Source organism: Myxocyprinus asiaticus, chromosome 23 (genome assembly GCF_019703515.2).
Source record: "Myxocyprinus asiaticus isolate MX2 ecotype Aquarium Trade chromosome 23, UBuf_Myxa_2, whole genome shotgun sequence".
In the NCBI taxonomy this organism is placed as follows: domain Eukaryota; kingdom Metazoa; phylum Chordata; class Actinopteri; order Cypriniformes; family Catostomidae; genus Myxocyprinus; species Myxocyprinus asiaticus.
This window is the reverse complement of record NC_059366.1, coordinates 8053540-8074261: the sequence shown is the minus strand read 5'-3', so window position 1 is coordinate 8074261 and position 20722 is coordinate 8053540. Positions and strand designations below refer to the sequence as shown.

The 20722-nt window shown below is 38.2% G+C and overlaps 1 protein-coding gene across 1 annotated transcript in view; it reads right to left on the bottom strand.

The window, feature by feature from the left end:
- LOC127413934 (calcium uptake protein 1, mitochondrial) overlaps positions 1-20722 on the bottom strand; it is a 98228-nt gene that overhangs the window by 61561 nt on the left and 15945 nt on the right. The window contains exons 2-3 of the mRNA XM_051651514.1: positions 14771-14935; positions 12569-12752 (exon numbers count right to left, since the gene is read on the bottom strand). Coding sequence (XP_051507474.1) covers positions 12569-12752; positions 14771-14934 — 348 coding nt within the window. The 5' untranslated portion in view covers position 14935. The remainder of the gene's footprint in view (positions 1-12568; positions 12753-14770; positions 14936-20722) is intronic.

The following is a 20722-nucleotide window of genomic DNA, read 5'->3' as shown; positions in this document are numbered from 1 at the left end:
CTGCATACGTCGGCGCGTCTGCCATATTGGAAAGTCATGAAACACATGAATGTAAATTGACAGATACGGTCTGTAACAGTCTGGAGTCTTTTCCAGCCAACTTTCAGATTATCTGATTTTCCATAAACATTGGGCAATATTTTAGATTATATAACAATTCCTGTCTTCACTTCTAAAACAGGAGTTATTTTTTTTCATAGCAAACTGCAAATAAAGTCCTCTTCAAATGAATATATCATGGCAAACATATTGAAAATTAGCACCCAGTCTGTCATAGGGTTTCTCCAATACCAAAAGTTTTTTATTTTATTTTTAAATTGTCATTGATTTCATCTCAAAACTGTCACATCTCATATTATTTTGCTACTGACAGCATACTGTAATGTGGTACCAAAATTAGTAACAAGATGATATCATACCATTTACATTTTTTGGTATTGCGATACTTTGTTAGTACCGGTAAACCGCGCAACCCTAGTCTGGCATTTTATTACATGATGAACTGTTTCCACACAAAAGCAGTTTATGCAGCGGTCTGAGGCTTCTTCTCCATTCACTTGCAATCACAGCTCTCCTTGTTGACCGTTCCAAGATGGCACCGCGGTTGACGTATCTGAACCAGACAAATGAGGCATCTACGTATGTATATCTATGATAGAAAATAGCTGCCCAGGAGCATTCCAAAGATGACCTTCATGTCACCATGAAGACAATATGTCAAAGAATTCAAAATCCTCGGGCTCTGGAAACATTAAAAGACACTTACGTGCTCAAGCTGATATCCCAGACAGGGCCCCAGACCAGGGACTCAGTTTGGATGGTGCGGCGGGAGAAATTCAGCGTCAACTGTCGAGCATGTCGGCAATGCTGGCGAAGGTCGTGGCTTACCTGGAGAATCTTGCTGTAATATGTCGATCGATCACTGCCATGGAGACAAAATTCTCTGAGGTGGTTACAAGAGTGTCGGACATCGAGAAACAGATAGATTATCTAAAGTCATCGGAGAGGGAATTAGCTGCTAACCTGCTAGCGACCAAGACAGACTTGGAACGCGTTTGGGAAAAGTTGGAAGACTTAGAGAATCATAGCCAGCAAAACAATGTCTGAATTGTTGGAATTTCTGAGAACGAAGAAGGCAGAGATATGGTGAAATTCCTAGACGAGCTCTTCCTGAGTCTGTTCGACATAACAGGCCATAAGCTGGAAATCGAGTGAGCTCACATTGTTCCGGCTTGGAGATCCGCAGAGGGAGACAGGCCCGATCAATTCTGGCCAAATTTCGGAGAACATCCGATAAAGATCTCGTGTTACGCGAAGCGGGAGTAAAGGAAGGCTTTCTTGGAAGAACACCATCATTTTCTTATTCCCAGACTTTGCGAATTCGACAAGAGAGAAACGTGATCCATTCAAGGAATGCAAGAAACACTTACATCAATGGAAGGTCGCTTTTGCACTGATGTTCCCGGCCAAACTGAGGATATATACTAAGGACGGCCAAAAAATATTTATATGCCCACAGCAAGCATTGTCCTTTATAAAGTCAATGGAATGAGTATGTCATTGTGTGATGCTCTTGTTGCAGCTGAGTGAGCCTGACTCACTGAACATTCTCTTGACTGTTCGAGGAACTGAGCCCCTATTTTGTTTATTTTTGTGTTGGTTCCGCCTAGCGGCTGGAGTTTGTTTTGTGGAATAACACTCCTTCGGGACAGTTTGTGAATGAATCTGCATGTTCTTTGTGTATATGCCTCTTATTGGATGGAGTTTGCTTTATAGATTATTTTCTGTTGTGTAATTCTGTCTCACAAAATTTGTATAAAAGCACCAGACTTGAGCAATCAGATGGCAAAGTTGTCGCGGGGGATCTCGTAGGCGTACAAGGACTGTGAGTTTGGAGTTTGGAGGCGCTGTCGTGCAGGGGGTTAATGTGCACATTTTTTTTTCTTTTTTCTGTTAGTTTAGTTCTGGGGGAAGTTTGGGGTTTGTTTGTTGCTCTAATGTTGGAATGTGGTCTTTACAATTTTGTTTTTGACACACAATCTATTTTTTCTAATATGTCAAAATGCCAAATGTTAATATGAGTGGATTGTCTCTCTCCACATGGAATGTGAATGGGTTGGGGCACCCCATAAAAAGAAGGAAGGTTATTTCTTTTCATAAATGTAAGAAATATGATATAGTCTTTCTTCAAGAAACGCATCTTTCCCCGCAGAAAGCTGAAACATTTGGGAAGATAAGGGATGGACATGTTTTCTTTAGTGCTGGCTCAAGTAAGAGCAGGGGAGTCATTACATTGATAAGTAAGCATCTACAATTCAAATGCCTCAAACAGATTAAAGATAAATTAGGAAGAGTCATTATTGTTTTAACAGAAATTCAGGGGCAAAGGTTGATTCTGACTAATATTTATGCACCTAACGCTAATGATCAGGGCTTTTTTATAGATTTTGAAGGGATGTTGCAAGCCGCTGGCACCCCTCATTATATAATATTGGGAGGAGACTTTAATCTTTTGATGGACTCAGTCCTTGATCATAGTGAAGCAAAAGCGTGTAAGCCCCCTAGAGCAACACTGACGCTTCACAGGATGTGTACAAATCTTGGTCTTACAGATATTTGGAGACTTTTGAACCCATCTGGTAGGGACTATACATTTAGTTTCATCAGTCCATAAGATTTATTCTAGAATAGATTTTTTTTTATATCCAAGTCCCTCATTTCATCTGTTGTGGATTGCTCAATTGGAAACATCTTGGTCTCAGATCACGCCCTGGTGAGTTTAGAGGTGATGCCACATACGAAGAAAAAGAAATCATATAGTTGCCGCTTTAATGTATCCCTTTTAAAAAGAGTAAAATCCTGAATTCCAACAATTGTTAAAGGCTGAACTCAGTGTTTATATGGAGAACAACTGGTGCTCAGTATCCTCTGTGGGCATGGCTTGGGAGGCACTTAAAGGGGGTTGGATCATACAGTATGCCTCATTCATCAAAAAGTCCAAAGCACAAGAACTCGTGGAGTTGGAAGGGAATATTAATAGTGCAGAGGCAGTGCTGAAGCACCGAATGTCGTCTGATGGCCTCAGAGAATTGACCCGATTGAAATAGAGATATAATACTATTTTGTCGCGGAAGGTGGAGTTTTGACTATTCAGGGCAAGACAGTCATTCTTCGAGTCAGGGGACAAAGCAGGGAAGCTTTTGGCTAAATATATAAAGCAGAGAGAGTCTTTTCTACCATTCCCTCTGCTGGTGGTTACATTTTTACCTCAGCCAATGATATTAGTAAATGCTTTAAAAGAATTATATCTTGATCTCCATAGTTCCACGTCTTCATCTCCTGATGAGGATATTAGAAACTTTGTGGAACCTTGGAGGAGCTTGGCGAGGTAATTAAGGCCTTGCCTTCAGGCAAGACACCGGGGTCAGATGGCTTTGCCGCTGAATTTTTTAGATCTTATGCTACAGAACTGGCTCCACTTTTGCTAGAAGTTTATACGGAATCATTAAAGAATGGAAAGCTTCCGTCAACCATGACACAAGCCCGGATCAGTCTGATTCTTAAAAAGGACAAATATCCAAGCGAGTGTAAGAGTTACCATCCAATTTTCCTGATCCAGCTAGACTTTCCCCATTATTGTTCTGTCTTGCCCTGGAACCAAGAAAGGAAGATGATTTTCCAGGGGTGGTGGTGGGAGGTATGGCACATAAGCTTTTGCTTTACGCAGGTGATATTTTATTATTCGTCTCCAACCCTACTAGATGCCTTGCCTCCACAGAATTATTAAATCCTTTTCTAAGTTCTCAGGATACAGAGTTAATTGGTCTAAATCCGAAGTTTTGGCTCTGACAGCGTACTGCCCAGTAACAGATTTTCAGCTGGGTGCCTTCCAGTGGCCCAAACAGGGCATTAAGTATTTGGGCATTTTATTCCCAGCAAATTTGTCTGATTTAGTTAGAGTTCATTCTGACCCCTTAACGCTCTGGGGTCGATGGACGCGCCGGCGCTTCCTGCTGGATTTTTTCCTCATAACAGCGGAAACAACTTAAAATACTCCGTCATTTTTGGGCATACAGATAAGTGTAAGACATCATTAGAGACTATAAAGGGTCTACTTTTATTTGTGTACACTCACAATAACAACAAAACCCTGTGCTTTTGTAAAATAAAGAAAATAAACAGGGTGCGCTTTCAGCCATCTCTGTCTCCACGAGCATCTTTCTGAAACACGTCACAAAAATGAACTGAAACTCTGCGAATACTTATCACACAAACATGAAACATATGTCTAAAGAAAGCTTAAAATGTCTACTTTTAAATAAAACAATTCAAATTTAAAACAAATATTCTCCTGCAATGTAATCTGTATGAAACTAAAGAGATTTACAGTTTCTCCTGGCTCAGCTAATTATCCCTAATTTGATCACACCCACGCGCAGAGGGCGCTATTCATACAGTAATGTGCTGAGGCAATCAATGCAAATGGTAAACGCCCCCAACAATGCCTTAAAAAGCATCAAGTTCATCATTAGATTCATTCACTTTCCTGTGCGTTTGGAAGATGGCACGCTACACAGGTGAGGAAGAGTTCACATGTTCCTCAGAAGAAGAGCGGGACTCCGATGAACGTTTGCATTTTGAAGAGCGACTTGATCCAGCCGTGGATACAATTTCGGATGAGTAAGCATTTACTTACATTAGTTGACATGCTATTTTATATAAACATGTACATATTTTACTAGTTGGATTATTTACAGACTTGCCAGCCAGTATTCAAAGTATTGAAATTTGAAATATGTCCTAATAGGCAAGTTTTAGTTACATTTAAATGTTGTTTTGGCTAAAGCAGGTATTTGAATTGTATGCTGTATGATATAAATATGATCGCATTTGCACTCGGTATGGACAAAAGTGTCCGGAGTGTTTAATTAGGACATTTATTTAAATGTTGCCTCGAGCATATGGCTGAACCCAAAATTATGTATTAATAAGTCCCCCTTTCTGCTGGTCAGAGTGGATTGTGACGGGGGTTGCTACACTCGGTGACCTATATGAGAGTGAAGTTTTGAGATCATTTGATAATTTGGTTCAACATTTTGGGATTCCCAGATCTCAGTTTTTTGGTATTTACAGCTGTGCCACCCTCTCTGTTCTATTTTTGGGAGTAGCATACACCCACACATACACACATGCGCCTTATGTAATTCAAGATTTTACATAGATTCTATTGGACCCCCTCTAGATTGTATAGGCTTGGTCTTAAAAACACACCCACCTGCTGGCGATGCCAATCGAATGATGGAGACACAGCCCATGTTTTTGGTGGTGTGCTGAGATCCAGGAATTTTGGTTGAAGGTTCAGAGTTTTGTGTGTGACGTGTTGGGCACTCGGGTTTCGTTTTGCCACAGACTCTGTGTTTTGGGTGATAGGGCGGTCATTGACATAGGAGATAATACATACAAAACTTGGTCCTGACCAGTGTTATGATAGGCAGGCAGATTGTTTTAAGGGGATGGAAGTCGGCTTGATCGCCCTCAATTCAGGAGTGGTGTGAGAAAATGGGGAGGGTGGCAGCTTTCGAGGAGGTGTCGTGTAGAAGGCTGGGGATCTGGGATTCATTTAATGGGAAATGGGGTAGTTATTTGACGTTTTTGGGGGACTCTCAGAGAGGGACTGTGGAGAGGGAGGTGAAGTTTTAGATGTGTATGATTATTATATTTTTTCATTTATTATCATGGTTGTAATTACTGAGTGAGTTTTCTGGCATGATTGCTTAACATTTTTATCTTAAACAAAAACAACAACAAAATAAAAAACGCAGTTGGAGATGAAGAGGGGCCTTCCCGACTTTCTTTTTAATATATATTCCGATTCCAATGTCTGACTATTCTTAAGAATTAAAAGTTAATTCAAAGCTCTTTGAAAAAAAAGTATAATATTACTTTTACCATGCACAGTTATGGGTACCTGTTGCATATGGCATTCTGCCTCCAGTAATCTGGCTAGCTTCTACCAAGTAACAGATAATTCTGTGACAAAGTACTGTAGAGTTTGACTCGACGCCATTGACATCAACAACGGAAGATATGCAAAGCATTTTCTCATCACGTTTTAAAGGTTGATAAAGTTGCATTTCAGGTCACATTTACCTTCGCACAGTGAAATTCCGCCTGTGAAATACAATCATCTAAATGTGAATCCGTGTGATCGAGAATTTTGTGCAATGGACTTCCGGTGGCAAAGAACATCCCCTTGCAGATTTTGTGTGTAATTCAAGTTTGCTGAACTTTAACAGGCATCTCTCCCTGCATAAACTAATAGGAAGTTGCTTGGTTTGGCATTGACCTCTGTGTGGATGGAGCTTCGTACAAAGCTTCACTGAATATTCACAATAGACGAGGAAATAATTTTAGCGGTGAGTTTCGTTTTAACTTCACCCTCCCAGAGTAAAAAGTGCAGTAACTGGCTACTTGGCAATTCGTTTTTTGCTGATTTCGCACACGCTCAACCTCTGCCCCGCCTTCTTCGGCCATGGAATTTCGCAGAGCAAAGCTAAATGTGGCCACACCTTAAGCTTAGACATTTTACTACAGTAACTGTGCATTTTTATATGTTTATTTGCATTTAGCATTGCCTTTTTTTCCCTGCTCTCCATGACCCTATCAGAACAGACCTGAGACCCAGTTAAGGCTAATTTATACTTACTGGGCAAACAGGCTTCGCTTAGTTCGCCTGCAAATTATGACGAAAAGCAGTGACGTTTTTGATCTGCCAATGTGTTCGTTTGGTGAGATTTCTCCTGTTCGCGCACATCTCTGAAAAGGTTTTTATTTTTTTTTGGATTGGATTTTTTTCTCCCAATTTGGAATCCCCAATGTGCTTAAGTCCTGGTGGTCGCGTAGTGATTCGCCTCAGTCAGGGTGGTGGAGGACGAATCCCAGTTGCCTCCGCGTCTTATACCGTCAACCTGCGCATCTTATCATGTGGCTCGTTGAGCGTGTTGCCACGGAGACAAAGCGCGTGTGGAGGCTTCACGGCATCTACCGCGGCAACCACGCTCAACTCACCACGTGCCCCACCAAGAACGAACCACATTATAGTGACCACGAGGAGGTTACCCCATGTGACTCTACCCTCCCTAGCAACCGGGCCAATTTGGTTGCTTAGGAGACCTGGCTGGAGTCACTCAGCACGCCCTGGGATTCTAGCAAACTCCAGGGGTGGCAGACAGCGTCTTTACCACTGAGCTACCCAGGCCCCTTCATCTCTGAAATTCTTGACCTAGGAGAACTTGGCTAGTCGAAGAGTGTTGATGACTGGTTAAAAACTAGGCTAATCGTGGGTGGGGTTTGGACATGACGTTTTTTGTCTACATAATCAATTTATCCATTAAAATGTATAAATTTGAAACCCATCTCTCAGAGATTGTGCAGAAGTGTACCTTAAATTTGATTTGCAGCACAATTTCCCAAAGACAGCGTGACCATGACAAATACGTGGCGAAAGCTTGGAGTTTTTAAAAGTGGAAGGGACAAGTTTAACCCTTGTGCGTCAATTTAAAAAAGTTACTCAGAGGTCCTTAGAAAACAAAAATGTCTGCGTCAAAAAACTGCCATAATAATATTATAAATTAATATTATTTTCCACTTTCACAGGCTTAGATTTAACCAACATCAGTCCTGATCATAACTACCAAATATTCATTCATTTTCAAGATTTTAACCCTTTAAATGCCAGTTTGTTTATATAATGCCACTGTTGTTTTTTTTTTTTTTTACACACACAAATTTCTCAATACACACATAAAAAACACACTCTGACATCCATACCAACACACCCACACAATTTTAGCTGCATCACTTATTCAATTGGCCTGCAGTGCTCTATAATACAGCAAACAGAAAATAGGAAAAAAGCATGTATTTGCTCCATAGGCTAAACATGAGAAAAAAGGCGCCATCTGGTGGAAAATATTAAAAATTTACATTTTGAAGCCTGGGCTCCGAAATGAAAGCATAGTATCAAAGAATTCATGATTTTATGCTTTAATGGCACTGGGATCAAATACTGCCATTTTAATGGGTTTCAATGGGGACATTTTTGTCCTGAGCGTAACTATTTTGTGTACACAGTGCATTATAGGAACTGAGGTTGAAATATAAAAATTCCCCAAATAATACATACTTTTGGCAAACTTTATGCCGTTGGCATTAACAGCCAAAATCATCAAAAATAACAAAAAGACAAAAAAGTCCCGAAGGTCGCACAAGGGTTAATAAAGCAAAGGAGCGATGCAGTGCTAAAAGCGATGATCCACGGAGAGAAAAACTTGCATCATTGGCATTAATTCCATGGTTTGAACAGTACATTAAATACCATGACATCACCCTAAACAAATGAATTTTAAAACAACATTGCCTGTAGTATAAACACCGGCTTCGTTCGCCTAGGGTGCTTTAGTTCGTCCACGCGAAAAACAATCTGCTTCTTTCAAAGTATAAATCAGGCTTTATGGAACAAGATCCACAATTGAGAACCACTGCTCAACCATTATCTAGATCTTAGAAATAAAAAAAAATAAAAAAAATAAAACATGACCCGACTTGCAACAAACATACATAGTCTCACAAAAACGTATACCCAAACACACACACAAACAGAAACAGGTGTCTTATGTAGCCACCAGATGATGAATGGCCTCATCAATCAAAGGCAGTGTGCCACCATGATTTTGAGCAAATCAATTTCACTTTTAATCTGTTGCTGCTTTGATTTTACTGTTTATTGTAATGTTGCATCCATAATTCATAGACCAAAATTATCTCCTTTAATGCTGAAATGTGAGCATTAGAAGAGTGGTTATAAACACCGAGCTCTGACCTACACAATGCCATTGCTGCCATGTCTTGCTGAGCATACAGTAGCAAGAAACATATACACAAAAAACACAGATACAGCTTAAGCAATTATGCCAGAAAATTTACTCAGTAATACAACCGTGATCGTCAAGGATGTGTAAATCCCAAAGCCAATTAAGCTGATCAATAGGTCCGGGTTCACTGATAAAAAATTTTTTTTTACAGTGTACAGCACAATTAAAATAAACACAGGGCAATGTCCTACAGTCTTCCTCAAGTTTGTATCTGTTTAAAAGGAACATGTTCTACATAGCTAAAGCATTATATTTTTCCTTTAAGACCACATATAAAGTTAAGCTACAATTCATGCACCAAAACAGTCAGAATTTATTTCCCAACATCACAATGATTTTAATATGCTTTTTATTTGGACATTGAGTTTTGTAAAAAACGTGTCACTGGAATAATTTTGTGATATCTCATTGTCTCATGACTCGAATGTTTGATTCATTTCGTGAATAAGTTCAAACCACTGTTTCAATTAACTGATTTAAAGCACTATTAATTTGTGTCATAACTCAAAAATGTACATGGAAGTCTCTGTGTGGCATTGTTCAAGTACTTTTTACGTTTAAGTTAAAAAATATGAAGATAAAATATAATATCTATGATTAAATATAATTATTTTTTTCATTTAATGAAAAACACTGTAGACTTTATTTACGTCTTACATTAAACATTATGAATATCCTAGGCAAAAACATACTATGCTGAAAAAAGTACACTTAAAGCCATTTCAGAGCAAACATAATAAAGACATATCAAATTAGTGTTGTCACGATACCAAAATATCAGCAGTCAGTATTGAACGCACTCCTTTAGCCTATTAAAAAAATCTATAAAAAAATAATAAATTCTGAAAAGCGGTTTAATTTTTTTTTTCCCAAATTCTGTTTTCCATTTTTTTTTTTTAATTACATTTTAAATGTAATGTATTTAATTTTTTTTAATTTAATCACCAAAATGGTGTCTAATCAAATTATTTCCAAAAACATTTAACATAAGAAAATGGAGCAATTACATTTCAACATATCATTGCATTTTTTTCCAACTTTTATTCAGTATAACAGCACTCTTGCTTAATTGTTATTATTATAATTATCAATTAATACACAATTAATTAAAATTATTATCATAATTACTACTACAGTGATTACATTTTACTATACATTTGCAATATATTTCTGTTGCAATTTCTTCATTTTCTGGCGTCTAGCTTTTATTTTGAATCAAGCTTTTATTTTGATGTGTTTTTGACTAAAGCTTTACTTGTCCGGATAAATAGTAAAAGTGCAAGTGTTGTGATTAAATTATATTAATATTTAGTTTGCATGCACTGCACGCTTCACAGTGGATGAGTGCTCTGCTGTCATCTCATATACAGTTGTGCTCAAAAGTTTGCATACCCTGGCAGAAATTATGAAATTTTTGTGTCTTTTTTTTTTTAAGGATAGTGATCATATGAAGCCATTTATTATCACATAGTTCTTTGGCTCCTTTTTAAATCATAATGTCAACAGAAATCACCCAAATGGCCCTGATCAAACGTATACATACCCTTGAATGTTTGGCCTTGTTACAGACACACAAGGTGACACACACACAGGTTTAAATGGCAATTAAAGGGTAATTTCCCACACCTGTGGCTTTTTAAATTGCAATTAGTGTCTGTGTATAAATAGTCAATGTGTTTGTTAGCTCTCACGTGGATGTACTGAGCAGGCTAGATACTGAGCCATGGGGAGCAGAAAAGAACTGTCAAAAGACCTGCGTAACAAGGTAATGGAACTTTATAAAGATGGAAAAGGATATAAAAAGATATCCAAAGCCTTGAAAATGCCAGTCAGTACTGTTCAATCACTTATTAAGAAGTGGAAAATTTGGGGATCTCTTGATACCAAGCCAAGGTCAGGTAGACCAAGAAAGATTTCAGCCACAACTGCCAGAAGAATTGTTCGGGATACAAATAAAAACCCACAGGTAACCTGGAAAAAGACCGTGTGGTTGTTTCAAGGAGCACAATACAATGATACTTGAACAAAAATGAGCTGCATGGTCGAGTTGCCAGAAAGAAACCAATGCCACAAAATGCCCGGTTACAATATGCCCGACAACACCTTGACATGCCTCACAGCTTTTGGCACATTGTAATTTGGAGTGACGAGACCAAAATAGAGCTTTATGGTCACAACCATAAGCGCTATGTTTGGAGAGGGGTCAACAAGGCCTATAGTGAAAAGAATACTATCCCCACTGTGAAGCATGGTGGTGGCTCACTGATGTTTTGGGGGTGTGTGAGCTCTAAAGGCACGGGGAATCTTGTGAAAATTGATGGCAAGATCAATGCAGCATGTTATCAGAAAATACTGTAGACAATTTGCATTCTTCTGCACAAAAGCTGTGCATGGGACACTCTTGGACTTTCCAGCATCACAATGACCCTAAGCACAAGGCCAAGTTGACCCTCCAGTGGTTAATGCAGAAAAAGGTGAAGGTTCTGGAGTGGCCATCACACTCTCCTGACCTTAATATCATCGAGCCACTCAGGGGAGATCTCAAATGTGTGGTTCATGCAAGACGACCAAAGACTTTGCATGACCTGGAGGCAATTTGCCAAGACGAATGGGCAGCTATACCACCTGCAAGAATTTGGGGCCTCATAGACAACTATTACAAAAGACTGCACGCTGTCATTGATGCTAAAGGGGGCAATAAACAGTATTAAGAACTAAGGGTATGCAGACTTTTGAACAGGGGTCATTTCATTTTTTTCCATTGTTGCCATGTTTTGTTTTATGATTGTGCCATTCTGTTATAACCAACAGTTGAATATGAATCCCATAAGAAATAAAAGAAATGTGTTTTGCCTGCTCACTCATGTTTTCTTTAAAAAAATGGTACATATATTACCAATTCTCCAAGGGTATGCAAACTTTTGAGCACAACTGTAACACACAGCGTGCATGATTCTGTGGAGATTGGAGTTATAAGCGGTCTGCTTCACATTCATTTATAGCATGCAGCTCATCCAGACTAAGATTGCAGCCTTTCACGGTTTAATAATCACACTAGGACATAACATGATTTTAATTTGATTAATTATGCATTAATTTCTTCCCCCAAATATGTCAAATTTGTGTGTGAGCATTTGTAAGCAGTCGTGTGTCAGTCAGACAGTGTGCGGGTATCAAATTGAGTTGTAATACCGGTACTGCCCAAAAACACTGGTATCGTGATGTCTTTTTATCTTAGTATCGACTTGGTACTGAAGTACCGGTACTTTTGACTCCCCTATATCAAATAGCATCAAAAGGTAATTTCGGTTTTTCACTCCAGAACTCTTTCCCTTTACACAGTAAGTCCCACACTGGCTTGTTCTATCTGCTGCTGTAATGTCACATTTTCTCCACAGTTAATGTCAGCTGCAATTCATTAACTTCACTACTGTCACTTTGCCACCTTCCCACGGCTGGTATATCACATGCACTCCAATTCAGAAATCTGCAGGTTCTTTTTATGCCTGTGGATTTGCATGTAGATTAGACGAGACGGGTCGCTGTGGCGAAGCCCGTCTGACTCATCAAATAAAGAGTAAATGTGGATAACCTCATCATAATGCGATTGACATACGAACGTGCATTGCAGTCACCTTGCGGTCACGGAAGCCGATTCTCTGTTTCTTCTTCTTCCCCTCAGACCCTGCCTCCTCCTCCCCACTACTTGACTCGATTGTGCCATCTGACTCCTCCTCCTCTGTAGCCAAATCTTCCAGAGGCTCTTCCTCCCGCAACTGCTCCTCATGCTTGACTGAAGACTCCGCCTCTGCATATGCTCTGCCAATCAAGAGAGAGTATGCAGCTCAGTCAAACTGAAAAGTTACTCAACAGATGCTGCATATATGTCGTAGTATTGCTCATACTTTCACAGTCAGGCATGATTCACGTTTTCTTCAAAAAATTTCAAAATCAAGTTTACCAACTATAATGTACGAGACCCAATACTATCAAAGGACATCTGAGAGTGTATTTATCTCCAGATGTGTGTCTCACAATAAATATCAATGAGGAGAGCAGAGGTGTCAATATCTTCAGGACACAAAGCAGTAATTGAAAAAAGGTCTGCCGTTGATTTGATGGGATGTGTGTGTTTGAAGGTGTGTTCAATAACTCAATGTAATGAGACATTGGGAAAATGACTGCAAAGGCCCAACAGTGAAATACCACCTCATCTCATAACTCCCTCATTCTATAGATCAGCTGCCAGATGCATTTCTCTATACTGCTGAGTGCTGACATAAACCACACACACATACACACACACACACACAGCCTGCACTGGACTGGCCTTCACCCAAACTGCAGATGAATCTCTGCAGATATGGGCTCAGTAAGGACACTCACCCTAAGAGTGAAGTGTGGGATTTTTTTCAATGTTAAAATTATTTCTCATATCTTAGTTTAATGTGCAAAGACAACTATAAATATGCCATTTGTAGGCAAATTGGTTGCATTCCCCACAAAAAAACAAAAACATCTTGCTTATAGAAAAATAAGAATAAACACATTTTATTATTTTTGATTCATGATTATTTTCATGACAATAAATTCTCACTACCGTAATGCAAAAACTCATTTTTATTCCTGTAATGCTAATAACATCTCATTCTCATTATTGTAATACAAAGCATTAATTCTTATTATTTTAATGCAAAACTTTAATCCTCATTATCATAATGCAAAAAAAAAAAAAACTCATTCTCACACCTTAAATGCAAAAATTACTATAATTTAATTCACTATATTCTTATTACTGTAATGTAAAAAAAATATTTATCATTACCGTAATGAAAAAATAAATCGGTCTCATTACTGTAATACCAAAAACACATAATTCTCATTACTATTGCAAAAAAAATTATTCTCATTACCATAATGCTAAAAATTCAATTTTCCTTACCGTAATGCAAAAAAAACACCCCACTTTCATTACCGTAATGCAAAAAATAAATAAATAAAATAACTAATTCTCATTATTGTAATCCAAAAATGAATCACTATTTGCATTGTGACATTATTTTCATGAAAATTAAGCAAATTCATGACAACTAATTCTCATTACTGTAACTCAAAAATACCTCATTCTTATTACCATAATGTAAAAAAAACTAATTTTCATTACTGTAATGCAAAAAATAAATCATAATTGTAAAATATTTATTCATCATGGTAGTATTTGTTGTACTGCCTTTATTTTCTGCTGATTTAAATAAAAACATTGAATTACAGTAATGAGACTACTGAATCACCATTTGCATTATGACGTTATTTTCATGGCAATTAAGCAAACTCGTGATAATTAATTCTCTTTACTGTACCGCAACAAGTCTATCTCTCATTACTGATGTGCAAAAAAAAAAAACTCATTCTCGTCACCGAAATGCACCTCATTCTCATTACCATATTTCAAAAAACTAATTTTCATTACTGTAATGCAAAAAATTAATAAATAAATAAATATTTATTCATCATGGCAGTATTTGTTGCACTGCCTTTAATTCCTGCTGATTTAAATTAAACATTGAATTACAGCCATTTTTATTGTAACAGTAAAAATGACTACATTAGATTAATGAGAATCTAACGAATCACCATTGAGAATGCGAATTACAAAAGGTAATGTGAATTATGTATTAATGGGAATTACAAAACCTATGTGTCCTCAAACAAAATAAAAAACTTTAAGGCACCTCAATGAAATCTGCCATGGTACTTGTATGTTAAAATGGCGTATTTGCTTTGTAAGACGCTGTACTGGCATACAAGGCTAGGGAATGTGTAAGACAGTACTCTACCTCGTCCACAGTAGTCCAACACTGGCTGAGACGCCCGTCACCCCCGCCAGAGCAGCCAGCATCAGTCTATGCCGCTGATAGGAACGGAAGGCACCGCTGTGATGTCGCCTTGACAACTGCACCATCCCGACGGTGGCAGCCGTCAGCAACCGCAAGCGGTACATACTGCCAGAACAGAGAGAGTGTTAGAAAGTGATTACTATGCAAATTACAGGTTTAATTCACAATGACAGTTATATCCATATGCAAATATCTAATTGATTCTAACATAACACAAAGAAAACCATTTTAAATATTTAAGCAGACAATGAACTACAAGTTCTAAACTATCAAATGAAATGAAATGCAACCAAAGTCAGCTCTTCCCCTTCACTGTCATCAGGGAGATTTGGGTCGATCTGAAATGGCACATTTTAATATGAAACTGTGTGAAATTAAAGCCGAAAATAGGGGTTCTGAATCTTTCAAGAATACTGCATGGATTATGCTGAATCCCTGCACTGTAGCACATCTCCCACAGCCTGGAGCCTGCACTTATAAAAAAACTAATTAAGCAAGCTTGGGAAGGAGCCACACTTTTAACAAATGACTTTGGCCCATGAGGAACATGTACTCATAGGGGGAACTACTACAGGTGCATCTCAATAAATTAGAATGTCGTGGAAAAGTTCATTTATTTCAGTAATTCAACTCAAATTGTGAAACTCGTGTATTAAATAAATTCAATGCACACAGACTGAAGTAGTTTAAGTCTTTGGTTCTTTTAATTGTGATGATTTTGGCTCACATTTAACAAAAACCCACCAATTCACTATCTCAAAAAATTAGAATATGGTGACATGCCAATCAGCTAATCAACTCAAAACACCTGCAAAGGTTTCCTGAGCCTTCAAAATGGTCTCTCAGTTTGGTTCACTAGGCTACACAATCATGGGGAAGACTGCTGATCTGACGGTTGTCCAGAAGACAATCACTGACACCCTTCACAAGGAGGGTAAGCCACAAACATTCATTGCCAAAGAAGCTGGCTGTTCACAGAGTGCTGTATCCAAGCATGTTAACAGAAAGTTGAGTGGAAGGAAAAAGTGTGGAAGAAAAAGATGCACAACCAACCGAGAGAACCGCAGCCTTATGAGGATTGTCTAGCAAAATCGATTCAAGGACTGAGGCTGGGGTCAAGGCATCAAGAGCCACCACACACAGACATGTCAAGGAATTTGGCTACAGTTGTCGTATTCCTCTTGTTAAGCCACTCCTGAACCACAGATAACCTCAGAAGCGTCTTACCTGGGCTAAGGAGAAGAAGAACTGGACTGTTGCCCAGTGGTCCAAAGTCCTCTTTTCAGATGAGAGCAAGTTTTGTATTTCATTTGGAAACCAAGGTCCTAGAGTCTGGAGGAAGGGTGGAGAAGCTCATAGCCCAAGTTGCTTGAAGTCCAGTGTTAAGTTTCCACAGTCTGTGATGATTTGGGGTGCAATGTCATCTGCTGGTGCTGGTCCATTGTGTTTTTTGAAAACCAAAGTCACTGCACCCGTTTACCAAGAAATTTTGGAGCACTTCATGCTTCCTTCTGCTGACCAACTTTTTAAAGATGCTGATTTCATTTTCCAGCAGGATTTGGCACCTGCCCACACTGCCAAAAGCACCAAAAGTTGGTTAAATGACCATGGTGTTGGTGTGCTTGACTGGCCAGCAAACTCACCAGACCTGAACCCCATAGAGAATCTATGGGGTTTTGTCAAGAGGAAAATGAGAAACAAGAGACCAAAAAATGCAGATGAGTTGAAGGCCACTGTCAAAGAAACCTGGGCTTCCATACCACCTCAGCAGTGCCACAAACTGATCACCTCCATGCCACGCCGAATTGAGGCAGTAATTAAAGCAAAAGGAGCCCCTACCAAGTATTGAGTACATATACAGTAAATGAACATACTTTCCAGAAGGCCAGCAATTCACTAAAAATGTTTTTTTTATTGGTCTTATGATGTATTCTAATTTTTTGAGATAGTGAATTGGTGGGTTTTTGTTAAATGTGAGCCAAAATCATCACAATTAAAAGAACCAAAGACTTAAACTACTTCAGTCTGTGTGCACTGAATTTATTTAATACACGAGTTTCACAATTTGAGTTGAATTACTGAAATAAATGAACTTTTCCACGACATTCTAATTTATTGAGATGCACCTGTATATAAAACATATAAATCAAGAGTTTTGTGTTTATTAGTCCATGACTGTAAGCTTTGAAGCAATCTGTATGCTAGTGTACTCCTTAAAGTTGAATAAATTAACTGTTAAAAGCAGGGGCGTGGAAACCATTATAACTGGTGGGGACATGTCCTCCTCACTTTTAGAAATAACTCCATTCGCCTAAAACAAAGCCTTTAAGACCCAATAGAAGCTTGGGTCATTCGTTCAGGAATCGGATTGCACTGGTCGTGCCATATCTTTCATGCTGTAAATTCAAAATAACCGGCTCATAAGAGTCATTCATTCGGGAGGTTGCGCTGTATGTTTTGCGGTGTAGATTCAAAAGAACTAACTCAAAATAATAATTTGTTTGGGAATAGGACTACATAGGTAGCGCTGTATGTTTTGCCCTGTAGACTCAGGAATCGAGCTTCACAAGTCGTGTTGTAGACACAAAAGAACTGGCTCGTTAGAGTAATTCGTTCTGGAATCGGACTACACTGGTCATGCCATATCTTCCGTGCTGTAGATTCAAAAGAACCGGCTTATCAGAGTTATTTCTTCAGGAATCAAACTACACTGGATGCGCTGTATGTCTTGCGCTGTACATTCAAAAGAACCAGCTTAAAAGAGTCATTGATTTGGAAATCAAACTACACTGGTCGCGCTGTTTGTGTCACGCTGCATATTTAGCAGCGGTGTTGCAGTGCCGATGAATGGTAGGAAAAAAAAACACATTTGAGTATTTTTGCACAGTGTTGCGTCCGCATCGGTGGAAGAATGCAGGTCTGAGAACCATTAACTAGACCAAAAAATTATGAAAATCAATCGATTCTGTTTTTTGTTTTTTTACTGGAACCTGTTCTGAACAAGAGGCGGTTCTCGGTTCCTAACCCTAGTAGAGAGGTTTTCAATGACAGAGCTTTTCTGCATTTACAGGCACTATACTGCTAAAACGCCACTGTTAGTTCAATTGATGGTTGGTACATTGATGGTAATTAAAAAAAATATTCAAATATGTGCCAAAGGATATAATGTGGGGACTTATTTTAAGTTACTAAATTTGAATAATTATACATTTTAAAAGGTAGTTTTGTTATCCATGACTGAATTGCTTAAAAGCAGGGGGTAAACCTTTTGCAATAAAACAGTGCCTCGTAGAAATAGTGACATATGATTGAAGCCACAGGATAGCTCGAGACATGCCATTTTCAATCTTCTTATGTGGCAATTTACCTGACTACCCAACATAAACAAACCAGCATCTGCTCATACAATATTTACTTGAAAAGAGACAACTTATCATTTTGCATGCGTTTTGCGACATCAAACCGCAGGGAACAGGTAAAAGGTGGACTCTCCCTCTGTGCTTTATAAAGGAATAGTTCTCCCAAAAATGAAAATTATGTCATCATTTACGTACCCTCATGTTGTTCCAAAAATGTAAGAAAGTCATACAGGTTTGGAATATAACAGAATTTTGGGGTCAACTGTCCCTTTAAGAAGGAAAGGCAACAGTTATCCGTTTTCCAATGTTGACTGTGGTTGTGATTAGGTCCTGATTCAGCAGAACATAATGAGACCGTGAGCATTACATGCTAATTGGAGTGAGCACTTGTGCGTGACATTGCAGACTGATGCTGTGGGTCTCTGTGGGTCGGGACAGTGGGACTTTGACTGCAAGCTCTGCAGCTCTGATCAAACCGAGCAGAAACTGCATTAGCCCAGCAAACACCCAAGTGAGTACTATCAGAGTGAGTGCAACTGGTCCAAGTTTTCTTGACGGACAATTATATGCGACTTCACAATGCAAGGCTTTAGTTATTGTGGCCATTACAATGTTATTAATGTAATTTTTTTTGCGCAGTTAAAATATAATTACAGTGTGCTTTTGATTCAATATGGTACCTAGTCGCAGCTCATCTAAATGAACAATTAGCGATTAAATAGTTCATAATATTTTACGTTTAAAAGGAATAGTTCCCCCCAAAAATGTATGTCATTCCAAACTTACATGTTGTTATTGTTTCCATGGAATTTGAAGAATCTTATCCATATTACAGTTCATGGTGAAAAACACAAAAGCAGTCCATACAACCTTTGTACTATATTTCAAATCTTCTGGAGTCATATGATAGATTTATTTGAGGAACAGACAGATTTTTAAGTCTTTATTCACTGATAATGTTCTCATACGCCAAAGCTCTGAAATCTCATTCATGTTCGCAATCAGACACAAAAAATGGTGCGCCGATGCTTCGCTGCAATTTTGACATCAGTGACATGTAGGGCTGGGTATTGATACAGTTCACCCGATTCGAATTTGATTCACAAGCTTTTGATTCAGATTTCGATTTGTTGCAGTACCAATTGAAATGGGTATATGTCTGTTAAAGCTCATTTTGCTAACTAATGAAAGATAGTCTTTCCTAGCTAATGCTGTTAATTATACATGGGACCTTTTAACTTCTAACCTTCTCAAATCTGCGTATGTTAATACAGGAGATGACATGCCAAAAGCCTTATTTAGGACATTTATGGAGTTTGAACATTATTATCTTCAGGCAGTCCCCTTACAGCAATTTCAAAAGCAATAAAAAAAATAATTACACTTTCAGATTTGCTCTGCACAGGAAAAAAAAAAGTAAAGAGTACTGATGCTTACAGATAGTTTATCGGCTGTCAGGTTAACCCACACATCAGAGATAACTATATGAAATAGAGGTAGACCGATATATCGGTTTAATGTAATGTAATTTAATGAGCTGCAAATTTAGCCTAGCTCTTTCATAAATTCCAACGGCTAAACTCTTTTGTGTTTGACTTTCTAATTTTCAACTACAGAGTATTTAAACTACACTTAAGAAAAAAAAATCTAAATACAGAAATAAAAATGACATCAAATATATCAAATATCAACTTCATTAGAACAATCAAAAATGCAATTAAAAAAGGTGTCCTGCCTTACTCTTGGACGACAGGCCGAACGTCAGTGTTTCAAAATACCATGAGCTCACATCCTTGACATTCTGAGCATCATTAACATTATCTTGACATTATTTTGCAAATATTGCATTGCAAATACATCAGTTCTCACTTCTGAGAAATGTTTCCAGGCAGCGCTTGTTTTCCATGACGTGACTCAGTTTAGCGCCTGCAGCAAATATGAGGTAAACCATCAGATTCATAAAAATGTTTTTACTATACTTTTTAATTGTAATAGTATTTGTGATAGAAAAAATATTTAAACTACAATAATTCCAATATTTGCATGCCGTCTTAAATATTCATAAATATATAAAAACCTTTTAATTATTTTTTTTATTGTTTAAAAATTACTAGTTGAAGTCACTAATCGACTAGTCAGTTGTTGAATGACTAGTCCACTAGTCGACAATTGCTGCACATCCCTAATAAGGGCATGTGTATCAGGTGACATTTTTGTTGTTGATGTCGACAACAAAAAAAATCCAGGTTCTCTCTCCCCACTTTTAAAAGTTAATGAACCTATTTAAGTCATCGTCAGTGCTTTGCACATATCTAAAAGTTCAAATGTGCATTTTTATCTTAAATTCGACAAATATTTGAATTTTGAATTTTAATTTGACAGCCTTGGTGGAAAGGGCTGTGTGTGTGTGTGTGTGTGTGTGTGTGTGTGGCTGTTAACTAAAGCCTATTGGCTATTTTTTATTTTTTTTTTAAAGGGATGAGCATTTTGACACGTCCCACCCCCCATTTCCAGTTTTAGTAGGAAATACATC